At 45.5% G+C, this 22,772-nt stretch overlaps 2 protein-coding genes across 11 annotated transcripts in view; one reads left to right on the top strand and one right to left on the bottom strand.

The window, feature by feature from the left end:
* BCAS3 (BCAS3 microtubule associated cell migration factor) overlaps positions 1 to 22,772 on the top strand; it is a 570,105-nt gene that overhangs the window by 496,933 nt on the left and 50,400 nt on the right. The window lies entirely within an intron of this gene.
* LOC124246310 (basic proline-rich protein-like) overlaps positions 14,065 to 22,772 on the bottom strand; it is a 66,050-nt gene continuing 57,342 nt past the window's right edge. For 2 of the 4 annotated variants that reach the window (XR_006890462.1, XM_046674318.1), the window contains one exon: positions 14,065 to 15,800. Coding sequence is in view for 3 of the 4 variants with exons in the window: in XM_046674318.1 (XP_046530274.1) it covers positions 15,673 to 15,800 (128 nt within the window). In the remaining variant the exon portion in view is untranslated. Of the gene's footprint in view, positions 15,801 to 21,721; positions 22,066 to 22,772 lie in introns of those variants that run through there. The other 2 variants (XM_046674319.1, XM_046674317.1) reach the window with 2 other exon arrangements.

Here is a 22,772-nt window from a genome sequence, read left to right on the forward strand (position 1 = left end):
TGTGTGTGTGTGTGTGTGTGTGTGTGTGTGTGTGTGTGTGTGTGTGTCTGTGTTTTGGGGAGGCAGCTGGGAGGAAGGTAGAGTGCAGAAGAGGGAAGGATATGTTCCAAATGGCTTAGGGAGATCTTCTAGGACATTAGTAGCAGTGTAGCTCAGTAGATTAGAGCATGGACTCTGGAGCAGCCCACACTGACTTCAGTTCCCAGCTCTGCCTCTTACTAGCTATGTCACCTTGGGCAAGTTACTTAACCTCTCTGTGCCTCATTTCTTCATCCTTGAAATAGTTTACCTACATCCTAGGGTTTGTGTGAGGATTCAGTGAGTTAATATGTACAGAACACTTAAAATACTGCCTGCCCACCACACAAAAAATAGTGCCTGACAGTAAATGCTATTTAAGTATTTGCCATTATTATTTTCACATATTTCATATGAATGTACATAAATGTGATATATATATGTCTACCTGTTTTTCTTATTGGAGTTCATACTAACTTCCTTTCCATATCAGCACATATAGATTTATCTTATGACATTGATTTAAAATCAATCAGTCACCAGCTGGCCTGGTGCCATAGTGGTTAAGTTTGCACACTCTGCTTCAGTGGCCTGGGATTCACGGGTTTGGATCCTGGGTGTGGACCTACACACTGCTCATCAAACCATGCTGTGGCGGCATCCCACGTATAAAATAGAGGAATATTGGCACTGATGTTAGCTCAGGGACAATCTTCCTTACCAAAAAAAAATTTTTAAATAAAATAAACTGGGGGCCAGCCCCGTGGCCAAATGGTTAAGTTTTCACGCTCCACTTCAGTGGCCCAGGGTTTTGCTGGTTCAGATCCCAGGCGTGGACATGACACTGCTCGTCAGGCCATGCTGAGGTGGCGTCCCACACAGCACAACCAGAGGCACTCACAACTAGAATATACAACTATGTACTGGGGGGCTTTGGGGAGACGAAGAAAAAAAGGATTGGCAACCATTGTTAGCTCAGGTGCCAATCTTTAGAAAAAAAGTAATAATAAAAACAAATAAACTTTCTTTTGAGAAATTTTATAACTAACTCCATCAGAGATTGGAGATTCTATGTGGTAGCACCTTTCTAAGATTGGATTTTGCTTTGGTTGATGGAGTTACATCCTTCAAAGTCCAAATTTGGGATCTCTATTCAGGCTGTTTGGTTTGTGAATATTTTAGTTATTTGTTTTTTATTATTATTATTTTTTAAGACTTTGTTTTTCCTTTTTCTCCCAAAGCTCCCCGGTACACCATTGTGTATTTTTAGTTGTGGGTCCTTCTAGTTGTGGCATGTGGGACGCCGCCTCAGCATGGCTTGATGAGCGGTGCCATGTCCATGCCTAGGATTGGAACTGGCGAAAGCCTGCGCCGCCGAAGCAGAGCGCACAAACTTAACCACTTGGGCATGGGGCTGGCCCCTATTTGTTTCTTAAATTTATGTGAGGACACATTATTCACTATTTAGAGAAATCAGTGTATACTCATTTCTAGGCTGCTTAAAGAACTTGTTGGTAAATTGTTGTTCCTAAATCTCCCTGAAATATATAGCAGAAGGGAACTTGGCATTCTCTGTTTAAAAGATACGTTTTTAAGTCGAGTGTTAGGGTAAATAGGTCACTTCACATCTCATATAAGACTTGTACTTCTCCAGATTGTTGTGGTTTCTGGGATTCTGTTAGAAAAAAAGCAGGAGGATCTTTTGCTCTCTTGCTCCTTAAATGTGGGCCCTGGGTCGTCATTAAGAGGTGCTGGCCCTGGCAAGTATTCATCCCTAGGAAGAGCAGATCCAAATCCCAGTTCAGGGTTCTACATTTTATAGTCATTTGGTGTCTGTGGCAGTATCCATTAGACAGATCTGTCCAAGGAAATGGAAGGGAGCAAGGAGAACGGTGGCGTCAGCCCAGATGGGCAAGCAAGTCTGGTGGATGCCAGTTCTCCCACAAGGCAGACACCCTGTGTAATTCACATCTGGTACTGAAGAGGCTGGAGTGTTGCCACACCCCAAAATGACACTGACCTTGGCCATGCTGTTGGGGTAATTGGACTTTCAAGATGAACTCCCTGAACAATCTCGCCACTGTGGCTGCCACAAATAGGCTTTTCTTTAGCAGCAGACGTTCATGTCTTCTTGCTCCAACTTTTTTTTCTTGAACAAACATATGTATTGTGGCCAGTGCAAGGAAAATCCCACTCATCATTTTGTTCTGAGTCGTTTCTGTCCTGAAACAATAGTCTAGTGTACCAGGGGCACTTGAAAATCTGGTTTTCATGCCCGGGTCTAGTTCTGTGAATCTCCTTGGAAGACCCGAAGGCCAGGAAGCTGTTGGTATTACGGAAGCCCTCCTACCACCATCAGTGACATCAGTGGCTTTTTATCTGGTTGGCTTCTTTTTCCATTGCCAGAGAGTGAGCTTCAGCAGTAGCTTCAAGGTTGGCACTCGGCATATTGGAAAAATGTCCCCACATCAAAGAGCTTTCTAAGTGACTATCTTTTCTCCCATGAGGTCGCCTCTTCATTGCTTTAAAGGGCATCACCAAGGACTTGTATTCTTCTTTGAGCATCTACTTCACTCAGCTGGAAGAAATGTGTCTCCAAGCCCCACAGACTAGTGAGGAAGCACTTTCCAAGTGCCAGGTACGAGGGTAGGCACTTGACATCTTTAATCTCAGTGGTGTCCTCAAAATCCTCTGAGGTTTTTAATCACTAACTCATTATGTGTTAACTGAGAAACCTACTCTGTGTTAGGCATAGACTGCATAATGATGACCAAATCAGACTTCGCACTCATGGAGGTTACCACGGAGTAGCAAAAGTGAGGAGGCTGTTATTTCCATAGAAGAGGAAACTGAGGTTCAAGAATCAATACTTTCTCAAGGCTGTAGAGCCATAAAGTGTGGAGCCACAATTCAGACTCCTGTCTGACTGCAAAGACTGTCCTCCTTCCACTGTGCCATACTGCCTTCCTACAGGAAGCTTAATCTGTGGTTCTACTTAAAATATGAGGAAACATCTGGAATATTAGTTTTCAACCGCATTTCAGACACAGAAAGTGGAGCCTAAGGAATAGCCTAGTTGGCTCCTCACTGAGAGTGGGTAAGAGTAGAAAAGAATTGCTGATCTCAAGCATTTTGTTACCAGAATAACCCCACAGGAGAGGCCCGGCCTAACTGGGATTCGTGTGGGCCAGACAGTGTAGGGGATTTATTTCCAAAGTTGGAGGACAGAACTTGAATTCTGGTCCAGCTCCGCATCCTCCCTCGAGTCCTGCTTGCTGAAGAGGTGCAGCATCTGGATGAGGACTTTCCGGCTGGGGTAGAGCTCCATAGTCCCGAGGCAGTTAACGATTAAACAAGAAGCAGCCTTTGGCTACAAACCTAATGGTTTGGGTTCCAGGGCGCAGGATAAAAATATACAACTGGAAAGGCAAGCTCCCAATTAAGTGGAAGAGCTCAAGCAAGAGATGTTTCAATAGAGTGTCGCCAGTGACCACACGCGGGCCTGCTGTCTCCTCAGACGGCCCCACTCTCCCCGCCCCATACTTAGTGTTGGCTCCAGAATCTTGTGGGGGACGTCAGCTGGCAGCACACAGGCTTTTTCTCTTTTCCATTCAAAGAAAAACTTGCTTGCCTTCAGCCCAGCAATTTATCTTATTTGGCGTCTTAGAAGAGGAGAGGGTCAGAACTGGAAGGGTCCTTAGAGATGATCTAGTCTAGTCCAGCTCCCTGGTTGAATGCCATGGAAACTGAGGCCCAGACAGGGGAAGTGACTTGACCAAAGTTACTTTGTCAACTAGGTTAGTGGCAGAGAGGAGATTAAAGTTGAAGTCTTCTGATGTCCGTATCAACACCCTCCCTCCCATGTGTACTCAGCCAGCACCATTTGGCAACCTGCCAGTCACACTTCTTTCCTTTTCCCCCCAAACATAGGAGTGTGCCCAGCTCTCCTTTTATTTTGCAGGAGAGGATACTAAGGCAGGGAGTGTAAGCAATGCCCAGAGAACTGACAAGAACAGATGCCAGAAAGGCAACCACAGAATCCCAACTAGCAGGCCTGGGCCTTCACCATCTGACCACATTCCCTCTCTAAGAACATGTTGTGGGAGGACCAAATTTGGCCTCCTCTGAGCTCCAAGCCTGCAACAGCCCTCCTAATGGCTCTGCAGTTCCTGGCTTCCTCTTGCCACTGACATTTCCCTCCACCGCTGCCTGGGACAACCTTACAACTACAGTGACTTTGAGTCTTGCCAAGACAAGCCCAATAGTTACTTTCAGACTCCAGTTCTTGCCAAGCCTGAAATAGTAATTGCCTGAAGGATTCCAAAAAGCTGGGCTTTATCTGCAGCAGAGACTCAGTAAATCAAAACACAGGTCTTATCTCTCCATTTTCTCCTCTCTGTTGTGTGGTCTCCTAAATGAAAAATGTTACCTAATTGCCTAAAACAGCTGGCCTGGTGTTTGATTATTTCGGCTTGCTAACCTGATATTCTGGGCCAATAAATTGTACACAGGGAGTGGATAATGCTCTTTACAGATCAGGCTTGTCCAGGTTTCCTTTGTGAGAAATGTTGATTTCAGCCACCAGAGGGAATTCCAGATTTGAATGCTGTTAGCAATAACTGCGTTTGTCCGATGTTGGAACTCCTCTTCACCCATCTGAAGAACAGTTTGCTAAGAAAATGCCTTTAATCCTCTCCCAAACATTCCAGTGGCATGCCCTTCTGCACTCCTGCACATCTCAGCCTGCACTCCTTGTTCTAAGGCACAGGAGAGCCTGCAGAACAGCCTCAAATCTGACGCTCGGCCTTGGCTCTCCCCTCAGAAAGCAGAGAAGCCTGTGGAAGAGGCACAGTGTCGCTGGTAAATGATAGAGTCAGAATTCCAGACAAGTGAACACCAATGATTCTCCCTAACCCCGAGCATCTCCAGCCTCACCCCTCAACTCTGCCCAAAATGGCTTGTAGTTCCCTTTGCCTTTGCTCATACAAGTCCCTGCGATGTCCCCTACTCCCTCCCCTCCCCTCCTCTTCCCTTCCATCTGCCAGATGCAACCTGCTTCTCCTTCAGGAGTCATCTCAAGTAGCCACATCTCTGCACAACCTTCTCCTTCACCCCATGGTAGGCTCGGGGGTTCCCATGATGGCTGATATCTTAATTCTACCTCCATTGTTCACATGTCTGTTTCTCTATTTCACTGAGCATCTCTGGGTCCAGGACTTCATCTTTTCATCTGTGATTCTCCAGTGCTTAGAACAGTGTCTGATGTATAGCAGGTACTTAGCAAATATGTGCTGATTGGGGAATGTATTTTGAGGGAAAGCCTACGATGTCATTCTTAGAGTAGCAGGAGATATGATCATAGGCTGTATGTAATTAGTGTCTGATAAAAGAAAGAAAGGAAAGGAGGGAGGGAAGAATAAAGGGGAAGAAAATAGAAAGAAGAGATGAATTCTTCAGAAAAGAAATCCAGGCTCTCTGAGTGGTGTGGCCCCTTCTCTTCTCAGTCAAACTCCTGCTCAGGCTTACATGCAAGACTGTGTGTGCTGTGCTAGATTCCTCAGGGTAATATACAACAATTCCTGCCATTTAGGTTTATTAAATTAACAGTTTCAACTTAAATTATGTTTAGCTGTTTTCCCCGAAGGAATTCCTCATGTATTCGATCGATTTGTGCAAGAAGCTAACTCTAGCCGCTGCCAGTCCTTTTGTGAAACTGCTACTATGTGATCCAAAATGCCTTTTTCACATCAGACACTGATGATGCCATTAGAGTTTGGGCAATGCATATACAGTTCTGAGAAGGGTTTAGCACATATAAAAATTATTTTCTTTGCCTTATTTTCCTAAAAATTTCAGGTTTCCAAAGGGTAGTGTTTTCTCTCTAAATTTAATATATTTATATATTATATCCATTATATTATATTTAGCTGTTCTCACCCAGGTATTTAATCAATCAGTGCATTTTTTTGCCAGGCTTTTAAGAAGCATCTGCTCCACATCTGCCTGCCACCCTCACCAGCTCAGGACAAAGCCAACAGACCAGTGAGAGAAGGGACTCTTCTCCAGAGCCCACCAAGGGATGCCATATATAGTAGGATGTAATAAAACGATATAAAGGTGACACCTCCTAAATAATAGGCCACATGCTTTTATTCTTTTATTCATTCATCTACTGATGGTGTTATTTACACTATCAGCAAAAAGTCTTTCTCAAACACCTGCTTGTTTGTGGGCCTGTGCTGAGAGTTGGGCCCGATGAACTAGACAGTTCCTGGTGTTTGGGCCATGGACCAGGGAGGTGCTGTTCCTGGCATCATGGAATGATGAGGACTCTAGGAAATGGCCCTCTACAGACATCCGGGCTGGCAGGATACTAGCCGCATTAGGGGCAGCTGCACTGGGGCCTCAATTGCACATTGAGAATCCAACAAGACTCTTTTGGGTGGGGCAGGGAGAGTGGTGTTTGACAGGGTGAGGGGCGGTCTTGTTCCTCGACAACTGAAGCTGATCAACGCAGGAATTAATGCACAACTTGGGGGACCTGTCCTCAGGGATAGGACAGAAGCCTAGCTAGTAGAGCAGAGGCACAGTATCAGAGTCAGCAGGTAGATGCCATGGGGGACCTGATACTGAATCTCCTCCCCTCTACCCACCTAAGGGCTGACTGGGGCAAAGAACCTGGGAGAGGTCTGAGGGTGGAGAAGAGCCAGGCAGAGCATGCCAGAATGCCCTAAGGCCAGAATGCCCTGACTGAGACAGCTCTGCAGGCTTGACGTGTCAAACCAAGTGGCGAAGGGACAGCAAGGGCAGTGTTTGTGCTGCAGGCGTCCCAGGATGTGCGGGAAGCAGGGGCAGACCGTCTCTGCTGCCAGAGCTCTTCCCACCCCTCTACTCCTCTCCTTCCACAGTCACACCAGGGATCATGCCCCTGGCTAGAAGGGACAAGAACCCGCTAAAAAATGTCTCGGACAATTTCCCTGCTAGATGGAATTAATCCTTCATTTAAGATGTTGGCTGTCGCCACAAGGTAGTAAGGTGAATTCTACAGGTGAATTCTGCCCCTTTTTTGAGACAGAGACTAGAGATCCCCAAATTAACTGACTTTTCTAAATTGGAACCTCCCCTCGCAGGCTCCAGGATATGCAGTGTGCAATCTATGCTCCTTGGTGGCAACCAAGCAGCAGCCGTCTCCTCTTTTCCTTTCTTCTTGTTGGAGCAAAATGCAGTCTTTCCTGAAGCCCACCAGGGCAGCAGCATCTCCCTCTCCCATTGTCCGTCAGCAGCCACACCCTACTCCCCTCCCCTAAATGGCAAACGTGGCCATTTCTAAGTGTCTTGTAGCATTAGCAGGGGACGGATGGCTTAATAACATGTTGAACCACAAACAGACGAAAGGTTATTTTCCATATTTCTCCCCACCCTGCGGTGAGGCAGCAGCCTTGTGTGGGGTTTCTGAAGACCACTCCTGCTCTGAGGACGTATGCTATTTCCAACCAGAGTTGTCCACCTGCAACTTTCTGCTGGTGTTAGCAGTTTCATCTCCCATTATTAGAGTCCAGCTGGAGTGCCTTTGAAGTTGGTCCCATAATGTTAAATGTTAACTAGAATTTCTCTTGGCCCTTGCTGGAGAGTGCGTTCCTTCTGTTGGTATGATAATAGCCACGGTTATATTGGCTCTGTTCTAGCTGACCACCTCAGCAATTGCTTTCTTTCCTGCAGTGACATAGAGCTTTGTACCATGCATTGTGAAACTTGGGTTTTGATCTGGTTCTTCCAAGAAGCCATGTGACCTTGAGCAAGTCTGTTCTCTTCTCTGATCCTCGTTTTCCTGCTCTGTAAAGTGATGGGTAAGGGCTACAGGGTCTCTCAAGTCCTTCCGCCTCAGTCTGAAATTCCAAGATTTGGAGAATACAGTTATTCTCAACCCCTGCTGCCTCTCCCTCGTGCTGGCTTCCCTCACCACAGTGCTTCTCCATGTACGGTAGTTTGCCCTGGTCTGGGAATACTAGCAATACGTAGAGAACCTAGGGTCCTTCTGACCATTTGAACCTGAAATCCTCAGAGAGCTTTTTATTCTAATAAAAAGGCATAATATTGGTGATATGACACCCCCTAATCAAACTCTGTCATATTAAGGAAACCTTAGAACTCAGATCTACAGTCTGGCCTGATAATTTACAATTCTGCTGGGATTAGTATGAAGAATAATTATATCTATTTATTTATTCCACTGTCAGAATGTTGACGCTAGGTTTTCATATCGTCTCTGTCACTAAAGATTATAATTAAATAATATGTCAAATGTATTGATCATTTTCTTATAAATTTGCTTGATATGCTGTAGAGGCCTTTTGTTGTTACAGTATATCGCAAGATTAAATTCAAAAGTTTGCCAGGCCATCTAGGTCTGTTTAAGGGATCTTTTTTTCCTTAATGACCACAAAATTTTGATGGCTTGTCATTCGACATTGTCTAAAGTCATTTCTTTTTCCTCTCTAGTGCAGTACTGTATCTTTTTTAGCCTTGAGTCTGACTAACTAGCTATAGTTCTATTAAAATGAACACTAGTGTATATCTTTGAAGGTGGATTTTAAGTGCCTTTTTCTTTATAAACTCATAGTTTTCAGAGAACAGTTTCTTTTTTCTATGCATTTATTATGAGAAATATTCCAAAGGAGAAAGTATATGTTTACAATTATTCTAGCCTTCAGTTCCATTCTTTTAATATAGACATAGCAAGTAAGCATGCATTTATTAGTCAACTACTGTCTTTCTAAGAGTGTTAGAAAGGAGACCTGGTCCACCTAAGGGGATGAGCTCTAATAAGATAAGTAAGCAAGATGGGATTTTTTAAGAGGAGAGGCATTTCTGGATTAACTTACGAGAACAGGTATGGCAGCAAAGGTGTATACAGAACTGTCCGAGAGTGCAGGAAGCCAAGGATGACAGCTGTAGGAATGGGAAATGAGAGACAGATGGGAAAGCCTCTGAGATGCACAAGACACACCTCTATCTCTACTTACGTAGCATCATTCTGAAATGCTTGTTATGCTCTTGTTATCCTGAAGCTACCTATTATTTTCAATCCAAGGCCCTAGATTTTGCCGAAAGAAGGAAAAACCAAGGCATTTCCTACTTAGTAGGCCAGGGGGGAAAAGTGGCCATTTTTTACATCTGTACTTTGCCTTAGAGGCCTAGAGAAACAATTAGCAATGAAATTTAAAAATCCATGCAAGGGGGCTGGCCCCGTGGCCGAGTGGTTGGGTTCGCGTGCTCCACTTCGGCGGCCCAGGGTTTCGCTGGTTTGGATCCTGGGTGCAGACATGGCACTGCTCATCAGGCCATGCTGGGGCAGCATCCTGCATGCCACAACTGGAGGGAACCCCAGCTAAAAGTATACAACTATGTACTGGGGGGCTCTGGAGAGAAAAAGGAAAAATAAAATCTCAAAAAAAAAAATGAAGTAATAAATCAAAACCAGTAAAGAAATCTTCTTTGCTGCCTACGAAATTTGGAAAAAAAAAAAAATCCATGTAATATGCTTATGATACCCACACATGGAAATTTCAGACATAGTGGACTGAGGAAAGGGGTAAATTGATTGAGAAGACAAAGTGTACCCTCTACCTGATATTTATTGATCTTTTGGTTTATGCCTGGAATTCTAGAGTTTTTCATGGTTTGTTTCTTTTAGTCTTTAGATGGACAGTATAACCTGTGTATAAGTTGAGGAAACTTAGGCTGTCACCTGCCCATGGTCTCACAGCTCATAATCCAGGTCTTCAAAACCTGGGTTGTCCAGCTACCGTACTGTTGTCTTTAGATCGTTTCTCTCATATCTATTTCAGCAAGCCACTAGAATTTTACGACACTTTAGAATATGTATGATATAAGATGTAAGGTCACTTCGGATGAACATCTGCTATATCGCAGTCACTTTATATGCATAATTCCAAATCCTTATGGCAACTCTGCACAGATGTTTTCATTCCCATTTTTCAGATACAGAAGCTGAAGCTGAAGGAGGTTGAGTAAATTGTTCCAGGTGCATAGCTAGTAATTGGCAGGGTCAGAATTTGAACTCAGGTCTCTTTGACTCTAAAACCCAGTTTTTTCTTCTACGTCAGGCAGTCCCTTCCTAGACAGCTCCACTTCAAAAAGACTGGTTTCCTCACTTGTCCCTGGAAATCCCAGCCAGGGAACACTGGTAAAAGAAAATATCAGACTCCAGGCTCTTTTTCCAGCCCAGTTCTCCTTTGCTTTTCTAAGTCACAAAACATTTACCTGCTTTAGTGACAGGACCCAGAGGGTATAATTAGACTTTTTCTAATATTTGCTTTGGATGTTTCATATGTTTTCTTAATAGGCAGAGGATTTCTTCAATCTGCCTGAAATATGTGTAATAAGCTCTTCAGTCATAGTAATAATAATATATCACGTGCATATAATGCTTTAGTATTTACAGAGGGCTGTCACATCCCTTATCTCAGATGATCCTTAAAGCATGCTGTGATCTAGGCAGGGATTATTACTCTTAGGTCATTTTATAGATTTCTAAAAAAGAGATCCAGAGAATTTAAGATTTTTCCATATCATGCCATTAGTAAGTAGTAAAGTGGAGACTGGAATTCGTGTCTTCTGAATCTTCAATCTGCTGTCTCTGGGCCTCCCGTCCTTTTTCTAATGAGCTTTACAAGCATAAGTAAAAATGCGGTATCTCCAATTACCCTTTTTTGCTCATTTGTTTACAGTAGGCTCTGTTTCCAGAGCATCCAGGCTTCTGGATAGATGGGGCATGAAATAAAATGGCTGCACCTTACTCACCTAAGGAAGGACAGAAGAGCAGCAGAGCAAGAAAGGTGCTGGTTATATTTGGCTAAGAGATAGCCTCACACCCTTCCTCTCCCAGCCTCATCTCCCTGTACCTGTCCATCCTCTGGCTTCTTAGGGGGCTCATGACCTCAGTTTCCAAGATCTGGGTTGTGGTCCTGGGCCAGGAGGAAGCACATGAGCAAAAGCAGGGAGAGGAAGTGGCTGCTGACCCCCAAGAAGAGGTCATTTGGCCCAGCGGGGTAGGAGGTTCTGGCCAGGAAGCCTTTCCTCCTTTTGGGCTGTCTGGGTAGCCCTGCAGACCACCAGGCATGCTCTGCAGAGTGTCTCTGAGGTTCGTGTTTGGGCCTTGTCATCAGGAACTCTTCACACTGGAGCAAGCCCTGAGAAGAACAAACAGCAAATTTTCCTTGTGTTCTGTACTCTCAGAATCAAACTGGCCTGGTGTTCTCCATTCTGGCCCATGTTTTGGCTGGAAGATGAGAGAGAAAAGTGGAAAAGCCCTGGAGGGCTGATTTTAGGCCTTGCAGTCTGGATGACCTTGGGCAAGTTATTTGATCCCTGTGAACTTCAGCTTAGTTTCTTCATTAGTAAAATGTGGATGATAACCACCTATTCCCCCTTATTTCCTCAGGTTATTGTTATGAGGCAAGAATGAGCTCCAATGTAAAGGCACTTTGCTTGTTCTAAGGTGCCCTCAAATGCAAGGGACTCCCTCTGAGGAAAGGCAGTAGTCTCTGGAAGATTGTATTCAGAGGAGCTGCCAAACTGAGCAGTTTTTAAGAACAGAAAGAATTCTTTTCTCTCCTCACTCTTGGTGAGGACCCGTCCTGCCTGCTGGGTTACACCCATCCCTTCAAGCCTTCCGCCGTCCTCCTAGGAGTGAGGTTGTAACTCGGCCATCATTCAGCTGGGACATTTCTCAGGCCTGAGGCTTGGCCAAGAACATGGCCTCGCTGTGCCTCCCACTCTTCTTTCCTTTCTCCTCCCTCTCTTCAGCCTCCACTTCATTTCAAAGAAGTGAGTTGTGTTGGTTAGTTCTTTAATGAGTTTTTTCCAGCCTCTTGTTTTTTTGTCCTTGACCATAAAGAACTTCCAGTTACTCGAAGCTGAAAATAAAATTTGGCCAGAAGTAAGCTGAGAGTATAGTCTCATTATTGCTGTTGATATTTTTAAGTCTCTCTTAAAAAAAAAAAAAAAAACCTCTGGCAGAAAGGGGGGATTTGTCATGGAATGAATATCTGTTTGAGTACCCTAGGGTGAGGACTTTACATCTTTTCCTGAAAACAAGGCGCCTTCCTTCTTTTCAGGGAGAGTTGTGGCTATTTTGATGCCTTTTGAAAGCACCACAATTAATTTGATTGAGCTGTTAAGCAGTTGGTTTGAAAAAAAAGATAAAGGATAATGGTCACATGGATTTAGCATCACATGGGGAAATTCGCTGTAACCCAGCGGTCTTTTAGACAGCTGATGACCACGGGCCAGATTGTTCATTTCACAAAAGGGAGTCTTTTAAAGATGAGAAGACTTTTGTCTAGAGCCCAAACTTCCCCAGAGGGAAGGACTCATTTATAACCCATTCTGATTTTTTTTTTCCTCTTAAATCTCACTGGTTAAATATGAATATATGTGGAGCACTCCACTACACCATGGAGATAAGTTGTGCAGTGAGAACTTGGCCTAAGGGAGTTCTAGCCCTGGGTCCCAGGCTCGGCTCCTACGCTCCCTACAAAGCTGCACAGTCACAGGAGTGGCCCTGAACTGCCTTGGGGTTTAGTTTTCTAGTCTGTAAAATGAAGCTATAAAACTAATCCTTCCTACCTTGGAGGATTGGTATGGAAGAAAAATTAGTTGATAATGTAAAGGGGCTTTAAGAAATACCCTAGATGTTCTCAAAATTCTAAACTTGAGGATGTGTGGGGAGCATGAACTTGGGTAGGGAATTGGTGACCAGGTTCCCCAGTTCCTTCCTCCATATGGCATCTCAGTCAAAAGGTGGGTCTCTGTTTCCTTAGTAGGCCCCACTTCCCTCCGAGGATTCAGAGCCTATTCATCACGGCGGTGCAGAATCCCCAGGAAGCAGCCGCCTGTCTGCTGTGCTCCACTGCTCGTAAGCTATCCAGCAGAAGCGGGCAGCCTCACTCATCCTTGGGCCCCTTGGGCCATGTGTGGGTTAGTTGGTTCTTTGTTTCTTCTCTTTCCCAGCCCAGCTTTTCCCTTCTCATTTGTACATTCTTCCTGGAGGAGAATGATAACTCATGTCAAAGGTTGTGCAGGAGACAAGATCAGAACTGTTAGTGCCTGTGAGGTGTTTGGGGTCTTTTCATCATGTTCACCCTAGCTTCCAGCTGGAATCTGGGACTTCTTCGGTGGGGCCTCCTTCCTCTGTGTTCCCGGGGCACTCTGTGTAAGGCTCTGCTACAGCACTTAGCACACAGGCCCTTCTGGCTCTCTCTTCCTACAGGCTGAGGACTCCTCTGGAGACAGGGACTGGATCCCCAGTGCCTGACATGTGCTAAGCACTCAGTAAATGTTTTGATCAGGGAATGAATGAATGAATGAGAGATGAAAGGGACCTTGGAGTACTTACAGCCAAACCTCTTTCATTGTACACATTGACGAAACTGAAGCCCACAGCAACCGTGTGAATTGATCACGCAGAGAAAACTAGAACTGGGATTAAATATATGTATTGTATATATTTATTTATAGATAGTATATTTTGTATATTTTCATATTATATTATATTGTATTACATATAAATAATCCCAGGTCTACTATATCCTGACTCACTATGTCTATACATATCCTGACTCAGGGTTGGCTGTGTGTTAAAAAGCAAACTGCAATAGCCCGCAAAGAAAGGCAGCACTGGATAGTGAGGCAGAAGCAGGCTTGGAGTCAGCAGCCTGGCTTCCAGCCCTGTCAGTGACTGGTTGTATGACCTTGGCTAAGTCATTTCCTCACCCTCACTCATTTGCCTCGTTTATAAAATAAGAGTGTAGATTAGACAATCTCTAAAGTCTCTCCATGTTCAGAAGTCTTACGTTCTAAGAATTTCATGAGTTTTTAGAAGAAAATTTTGAGCTTCTTGAGGAGAAATAAAAAGACATTTTTAAAATAAGTTAGAGAGTTACGGCAAAGGAGGTTTTTTATTAAAGACACTAAAAATTCTTATCTTCGAACCCATTTCCACGAGGGTCCCATTGTGAGCACTTGGCCTGTGCTTGAGGAGCGCCCCTGCCCACCTTCCCGACCGCCAGCTGAGTTAGTGGTTGGGGCTTTTGAGTGTCTGACTGTGTGTCTCCGGGGACCACAGACAAGCCACCGGCTGTAGCGCAGTCCCGTTTAGGAAGCAGCGGAATGCGAGTTTCTATTCCGTGTAGACAGCAAGGCAAGGAACTCTCAGCCGGACAAACAGCGACCTGGCCTTCTCGTGTCTCAGCCTCCACCCTCTCCCACACGTACTGGGGCAGCCTCGCCCCGCCTCGTCTTGCCCCGCACAGTTCTCAGGCCTCACAGGGATGGCAAGAGTGACCCTCTGCCCAGGGCACCGCGCGCTTCCCAGAGGGCAGGGAGCTGCTCCTGGGAAGACCTGCGTTGGCTCTCCCCGAGGGCTTTGCAAAGCAGCAGAGCTACACACCAATTCATTCTGGGTCTGTGGCAGGCACATTTCACACTGAATTCCACCCCATGGGGCTGTGTCTAATTGGACAAATTTGAACAGCAGGCAGCATAGCCACTGCAGCAAGGAGCATTGATATATGGCCCAAGCAAGTGACTAAAATCTTAAAGTGACAGGGGTTCTTTTTCAAAAAAATGACTGGCTGGATTCCAGGAGTAACAGGCCTGACTAGCAAGAGAGAGATAGGCCACCTCTACAAAGCAGGGGCTCTTTTAGGGAGGTGTTTTTGAAATGAGTGTCTCCATTTCTCCTAGTCCTTGTAGCAGGATAAACAGAATAGGCTGGTCCCTAGGGACTGTCATCTGGGAACCAGTCATGCTGAATGCTTCTCCCACCAAAAAACTCACAGTATCTGATTAAATCTGGCAAAAATATCCAGCAAGGAAGTCTTGACCGAAAAAAAATTGAAAAATCGTATTGTCATACATTACTGAGTACCCACCATTCATTAGTTCAACATCCATCAAATATCTGTTAAATGGTACTATGTGTGCTATTAAATGCACTATGCTTGGACACAATGGAGCTTGTGAAGTCTATGGTCTAGGGAGGGAAAAAGACATTAATCAAATAATCTCACAAATAAACATAATGACAAATTGTGTGAAGTATTATGAAGGAAAAATTCTGCGTGGTATAGAGCATCTGAAAGGAGAATTCAGGGAGAGTTTTCCTGGGACATCACATTTAAGCTAAGTTCTAACGGGTGAGTTAAGTCAGCAAAGGGGGCAGGAGTCAGGGAGGTGAGGGGAAAGGTTAAGTTGAAAGGAGCCGTGTGTGGTTGGAGCTCAGTGCCCAAGGGGAGAAGAGCATGGGGTGAGGCTGTGGGGCTTTGCTGCTCGCATGAAGGATTTTAGTTTTATCCTAAAAGCAATGGGAAATGTTTTTTCAGCAGAGACTGATATGATCATATTTGAGTTTTGAAAAGATCACTCTGGAAGATAGGACTCCAGTAGGAGGTGATGGAATGGATTAGGCTGGCATCTGTAGCAGACAGAATGGGACAGATACAAGTCATAGTTAGGAGGTAGACTCAACAGGACATTGTGATGGAATCAATACAGGTGAGAGAGAGGAGGAGATGTTAAGGATGGTCCCGTTTTCTGACTTATTTTACTTCATTCACTGAGAGTTGACAGTCATGTGAAGAAGGAGGCTTGGACTTGGTGAGTTTCTGTGGAGAAGTCGACATCTTGACTCGACAGTTGGATCTGGGTGGTCCTCAGCACAGAAAAGGTGTTGGGGCTAGGTGTTTCCTTGGAGAAGGCTGGGGAGAGAGGAATGAGAGATGATAAAAGATGGATTAGACACCTTCTCTGCCTTTAGGGATCCCAAAATCTATTGGGAGAGGCAATGGGACCGCAGAGATATTTACAAATGAATATAATAAATATAAATGTTCATGATTTTATAGATGTGTGATGAGACCGTTTTGAGAGTTAAATGACAGCCAAGTGTGTGTATGTAGAGATGAGGGAGTGGAGCAGATAGAAAATTAGGCAGGACTGACCAAAGAACTCTTACAGAGGTGAGGTTCATTTCACAGCAGGTCAGCAGTAGTCACTGACTTTATTTAAAGTTTGTAGTGCTTGTACAGATGCTGTCGGTGGGAGTGTAAATTAGGACACCCTTTTTTGGAAGGCAGTTTGGTAGTAACCATTATTTATTAACAGAGGTTTGTTTTTTTTTTTTTTGACCCAGCAATTTTATCTCCTAGTAATTTATCCTACAAAAATATAGGTAAAAGTACTAAGGCATAGGGAAAATCACTGTTATAAGAGCAAAGAAAAACAAGAAATGGCCCCAATGTTAATGAGTAAAGAAGTGGCTAACAGTAAATTTTGGGAAGTACATATCATGGAATAGCGTATAGCTATGAAAAAGCACATTTTTAAGTTTTTAAAGAAGTAGTTGAAAAGTAATGTGTATAATATGATTCTGTAGGAAAGAAGTAGGTGCTTGCGGAAGCACAAAACTCGGTTAATACTGGTTATCTCTGATGAAGTAAAAAAGACAAAAACAGAGAATTCTCACTCTTATGTGGTTTTATATAGTTAAAATATTTTGTAATTAAGATATATTACTTTTCTAATCAGAACTAACAATCCTTTTAAAAAGAGAACACAGAGGGCCAGCCCCAGTGAGTGTCCTAGTGGTTAAGTTAAGCACGCTCCACTTCAGTGGCCCAGGTTTGGTTCCCAGGCGTGGATCTACACTGCTCTGTTAGCAGCCATGCTGTGCTGGTGGCCCACATACTAAAAAATAGAGGAAGATTGGCATAGATGATAGCTCAGAGTGAATCTTCCTCAGCAAAAAAAAAAAGAGAGAGAGAGAGAGAGAGAGAACAGAAGAGCAGAGCAGGGCAGGAGTAGCTGCTATTGGCTGTGGAATAGTTCTGGATGATTGTGAGGAGGAGTGGAAAGGGCTTACATGTGCCTTACTTTCCTCTTCTCCTCCTCGATGCTACCTATATGACTCAGCCACACTTACTTATGGATCCTGCAAGACCACCATCAAATGCCCACTCTTCCACGATGCTGTTCCTGATGATCAAATTCAGGGTGTTGCTTTAATGAGCATTTGTTGAGGCTTTCTTTTTATCAGGTATTGTTAGGTACTGGAGATATAAAAGAGTAAGATATGGTCCCTGCCCCAAGAAGCTTACCGTTGAATGGGAGAAATTGCCAAGTAAACAAATGATTGCAGTACAGAATTTAGTCTAGATGTCCTGAGTTCTCTTCTGAGTTGAAAAGCCTTCAGTTCAGTGCAGAAGGTCTCTGAAATTTCTGGCTTCTTTTCGCAGGCTGGGAGGAAGGCTCTGTGAGCAGTTCCTTACTTTCCCAAATATTCATCCCTGGATTGGCCTGGGCCCCCAAATGCAGTCCTTAACTCACTGGGCGGCAAGCTGTCCTTCCCAGTGGAAGGTTTATGGAGGAGGCAGACACATGAATCTGTGGCCAGTTGGCTAAGCTGATGACCTGAGAGCTTCTCAGACCTCAGCCCCCTGAAAGTCCCCCAGCCTACCTGGTGGTCCCTCAGCATCACATGCCACTGAGCACACAGGGGATACCTGAAGTCCACAAGGACTCTCTGGGAGAGAGCATGCTAATCCCAGCACTGTCACTCTGCTCATGACCTGGGACAAGTTACTTTCCCTCTCTGGGCCTCAGTTTCCTCATTTTCAAAGTCAGCAGATGATGGTGAGTGGTCTCTGCAAGGTTTGACATCTATAATCATGGTGAAGCAATTCTGCCATCTCCCCGATGGGTCAGGTGAAGCCGCTTCCCAAAGGGCCTCTCTCTTGGTGAGGAGTGTGCACTGTTGTCCTGTCAGGAGTCCCTCGCGCAACCAGGCCAAGGTAGATGTTCAACACACATTTGTTGTTGACAACCTCCTATAGGTACTGGATGTGATAGAGGTGAGAGAAGTCTATAAGACTTTGTCCTGCCTTCCAGGAGCTTCTAATCTTTTCTGAAAGGCAGGAGAAGTATTTATGAAACCATAGCAACCCCTAGAACCCTCCGGACTAAAGGGTGGAGGGATGGAGATGGCAGAGGCTGGGAGTGAGAGGTGGGTTCTTTGGCTGGCCAATTTCCAAAGGTTCCTGCTGATCTTCAGAGAATTTGCCCTTTTATAAGGCATGTGGCAAGCCCTGTTGGCTTGTTCCACTCCAGACATCCTATTCTCTGAATCATCTTCTGACAGGGGATGAGCTTCTGTAATTTCCTTAGGAGTGGGGAGGGTTGGAATGCAACCAGATGCCCCCTCTCTTTATTCTAGATGACCCTTGCTGCCCACCTTGACAGAAAGAAAAAGGTCCAAATAGCATAACCCTTCTTACATCCCACTCCTGTGGATAAAGAGAAGTGAAAGGGGGATTCTTGTCAAGAAAACCCATGAACAAAGAACACAGTTCAGTGCCATTTCTGTCACTTCCATCTGGTGTGGGCTTGTCGGTGTGTACTCAGCCCATAGCAGGTGTACAACTTGTGCTTCTTGGCCTGAAGTGACTACCTTTCTGAACCCTGAGCCTGTCACTGGGGCTGACAAGAGCTTTATCTGCCCATAATTGAGCCCACGATGGGTTTGGGCGGTGTACTTTCTTCGGTTTGTACCAAGCCAGCCTTTTCCATGTGTCATCCTGTGCTGGTCTGTCTCTTTTGCATGTTGGGCTAATCTTCTCCATATGTGTGTCTGGTTTGGCATGTGCATCCCGACCTCCCATGAGTAGGGCAAAGCTGCCTCAGACAAGTGTGGAGAGTTGCCGCCCAGCCCTTCAGGCTCTGGAGCTGGGCCATTGGCTGCTTCTCTGAAGAGGACAGCCCCCCTTTAGGCCCCATCTCTCTGGAAAGGCTGTGTGGAGAGGCACACACCTGGGCTTCTTTGGGGTTTAGTGGGGCATGAGAAGAAGGCGTTCTTGGAACAGCTACTCCCTGGGGACCCACCTAGAGCAGAGTCTCACTAGGACACTGGGCCTAACGCATGCCCAGCTGTTAGGCAAGCAATGTGTGGCTCTCAGGTAAGGAGTCCTCTAGGCCTTGAACTTCCTGCTCTGACTACCAGTGTCCTCTTCCCCTCTCCCTTCACCATGCTAGAGATCAGCTTCCTCTCCCAGCAGGATAGAGCCCTCCTCACCATGTCTGTGAGGAGCAAATAAATTGATAGGGTTTATGGCTGCAGATTGAAAGGAGAGGAACAACTTGACAGCAACAAAAGAAACCTCATGTGAAGAGTATGTTACAATTTTACGGGTTCTTTCAAGTTCATTACTTTTATTAATCCCCACAACCACCCTGTGAAGTAGGAATAATTCTCCCAAGGCTCAGAGAAGTCATGTTGCAAGTAAGAGGCAGAGAGAGCCAAGACTATATCCTGGCTCCCTGATTCCAGGTTTAGTGCTCTTTCTAGAATACTGCCCTCCCCAAGCTTACACTGCTGCAGCCTAGTGGCTCCTCGAGCCCTTTCATGTAGATGCCATCAAGGTTCTCTTTCAGTGGCTCTTCCTGTCTCCCTGGTGCCACCTCAAACCTATCTCTGGACCTTGGTTAGCATGTGGGTTGGGGGCCAGGAGGAGCCTGTGTGAGCATAAAAATGAAGTCTCTGTGAGAGGAACAAGTGTGGTGACTGCACAGGGAGCAGCTGGCCCCTCAGACTCTATGCTGCGGTGGTTGTTGCTCTTGGAAAAAGCTCCATCTTCAGAGGGCTTTGTGCATGCCCACTGAGCTTCACCGATAATCTTCAGAGGGCACCAGTTCTCATCATGACCATAAGCCAGGCCCAGGACAAAATGGAGGCATTTTGTGAGCCAGGCAGGCCTCTGCCTCATCATCCCCAATAGCCTCCCTTCCTCTCAGCCCACATTCTGCCAGTCCCATGCATGCCACACAGTTGTGCCAGCTCTTGCTTCCTCCTGAGCACAAGAGTCCCTTTTTTGCCTACTAGACTAGCTCTACAGCTTTATCATGTTCCTGAACCTTTCTGGTCCTTTGTTTCTCTGATTAAGAGATGAGGTCAGCATGCACGCGTGCATTCATCATTCATTCATTTATATTAATTCAGCATATAATTCGATGAGCCCCCCGAGACTCAGATTCAAGGGCCCGAAGCCCTAGACATTCAGAAAGGTAATCAGACACAATCCTTTGCTCTCCAGATGTTCATAGTCTAGCAAGGGAGACAGATGTGTAAACAGATGATCATGATACAGTAGGAACATCAACAAAGTCCCAGCTCATGTCAAAGCTATCTCCATTGAGAGCTGTTGAGGGAAGGAGAATGTGGAGATCATTCCTTAGAAGTCACAGAAAAGCATGTAGGAGCCAAGGATGAGCTGGATGACCTTGGGCAAGTTATATAACTTCTCTGAGCCTCAATTTCCCTATCTCTAAAATGGGATGATAAAGCCTATGTTACAGAGTTTTATTGTTAGGATAATACAGAATGTCTTCAAGCATTGAGCCAATGCCTTGCACATAATAGGTCCTAGAGAGCCAAGGTGCCACAAACAATATTGAATTCTAATTTTTGGAAAACAAGTGTCACAGGGACAGCTCATTATAACAGCAACTAGTATTTGTTAGTGCCCAGTAAATGCCTGACCCATTTATGGGCCTTGGCCCAATACCTGAGGCTGAGACCTCTATGCAGGCTAGGCTTCCAAGCACAGGTAGGTCTCTGGATGGAAAGAACCTAAACCTGCATCTGGTGCAGGACCTCAGCCACTCAGGAATAAAGCTCTAACAGCTCTGGCAATATTGTAACCTCAGGGGCACCTAGAACAGGCCGCTGAGTTCTTCCTCAGAAACATCAGTGCCTCCCCCGACTCCCCCCGCCTTAGCCTTGCATCATTTTCAGCCCATTTCTTTTTCTCACCAAGTTGTAGGAGGCCCCGTTTTAGTCAAGCCTTCTTCCATGAAAATCCTAAAGCCTTGTGTGTGCTCTGTGAATTCAGAGCAGCGAATTCCTCCCAGAGGTGGAGAGGGGGCACAGCCCCTCTGGCCCAGTGTGCTGAGTCCTGCTTCCCAGGGCTGATCTACGATGTGTCCTCAGTCAAGGCGCCTGATTTTTTGGGAATACCTTCTTCTTCCCCTCATCCAAAGGAGCTGTCTTTGGCCCACATCCTTAACATAGTAAGAAATAAGCGGAGTGGACTCTGCTATTCTTTGCCAGTCATTTGACAGATATTTCTTGAGTGGCTTCTCTGAACCCCACACTATGAGAAATGCAAAGATGCGAGGTATAGGGACCATCCGAGCAGCCAGGTTCCCACAAATGGAGCTCTTTTCCAGTTAATTAATGTTGACACATTGAAGGAAGTTTAATTAAATGATTATTGGCCCTCTAGGCCTCAGTGTGCTCATCTGGAAAATGGGGGTAGTAATAATAAAGCTTTGTTAAGGATTAAACAGTGTGCTTGGATGAGTACCCCAGCACATACTAGGTGCTCAGTGCATGATACCTCTCATTCATTTGCCCTCTCAGCTACCAGATATTTCTTGGGGACCTCCTGTGGACTAGACACTGCAGTGGGCCCTGGGGATGCCTTAGTGGAGAGACCTAAGCAATCAGGAAGCTATTAGCCCAGTCTAGTAGGGGAAACAGACGTTAAACAAGCACTCGCATAAATAAATATGTAATTACAAATTTCCCTTCTCGTGGTCTTCAGGGCTTAGGACATATTGCATCAAGACAGTTTTGGGTGGAGGAGAGAGGAGAGAAATGGCTGTATTTCTAGGCTAGGTTGGTGCTGAAATAAAGGAGAGGCTGGGGTCTGCTGGGTCTGAGCCAAAGGTCTGGCCGCTCTTCTCCAATTATAAGACTCTGAGTGATGACCACAGGGTGCCCCTCTGCTGTTGTCCCTTCAGGGCTGCTCCAGACTCAGAAGCAGCGGGGGGTCGGGGTCCCTGTGAGCCTGCTGTGCTGACGAGCATCCACGTTGATTCCCAGTCCGGGGCAGCACCTTCTCCGGACACTGACTGACTTCTCTGAGAAATGCCTTTCCCACAGTGAGAATTCATGGCCCTTCATAGTGACTGGAAGAAAGGGAGAAAAAGCAAGTTTTGGATGGTTTTTCTTCTCAGAAATCCACAAACTCTAGTCTGGCCAGAATCTGGGCTGGAGAGTGGGCACCTGAAAGGGCACTGGCAGCTGTGGCGGTCTACCAGAGTGACGACTGTCTTCAGACCCCACCCCAGCGGGCTGCCCAGACTCCCCGCCTCCTCTCTGTGTCCTGCTCACATGTAGGGTTTCCTGATTCGAGAGAAGCTCCGGAGGCCCTGGCCCAACGGTGCTGCTCTGGATCAAGGCCTTGCTAAACTCCCAGCTCCCTGGTTTGCAAAGCAAACTTCAGCCTTGTACTATTTACCTTGGCAAGTCCAGGACCAGATTGATGATCTGTAAAGTGGATTTGTTATTTGGCTGTTTGCTTTGGCAGCTCTTGAAAGCGCTTTGCTGATTGCAGTCCCAGATGTCATTGCATACATTACCCTGCCCTATAATGGGGCTTTGAACACTTTAATTCGAACTACAAATACTATTAAGCTTTTTGCACCTCTTCTGCTTTTAGTTCGTGGATATTAAATATCAGAACAGACAGCCTGCATTCCCTTAGGCTTCTTTCCCGTTGTCTTTGTCAGCCTCCTCCCATAGAGAGCTTCCGGCTTTCCTCTGGAAAAAGAGGAAAGCTCTGTGGGTCTTTCTAGAAACTTTACCCACCTGTGTCCACCCCCAGCCCAGCTAC

The sequence above is a fragment of the Equus quagga genome, chromosome 11 (assembly GCF_021613505.1).
Source record: "Equus quagga isolate Etosha38 chromosome 11, UCLA_HA_Equagga_1.0, whole genome shotgun sequence".
Lineage (NCBI taxonomy): Eukaryota > Metazoa > Chordata > Mammalia > Perissodactyla > Equidae > Equus > Equus quagga.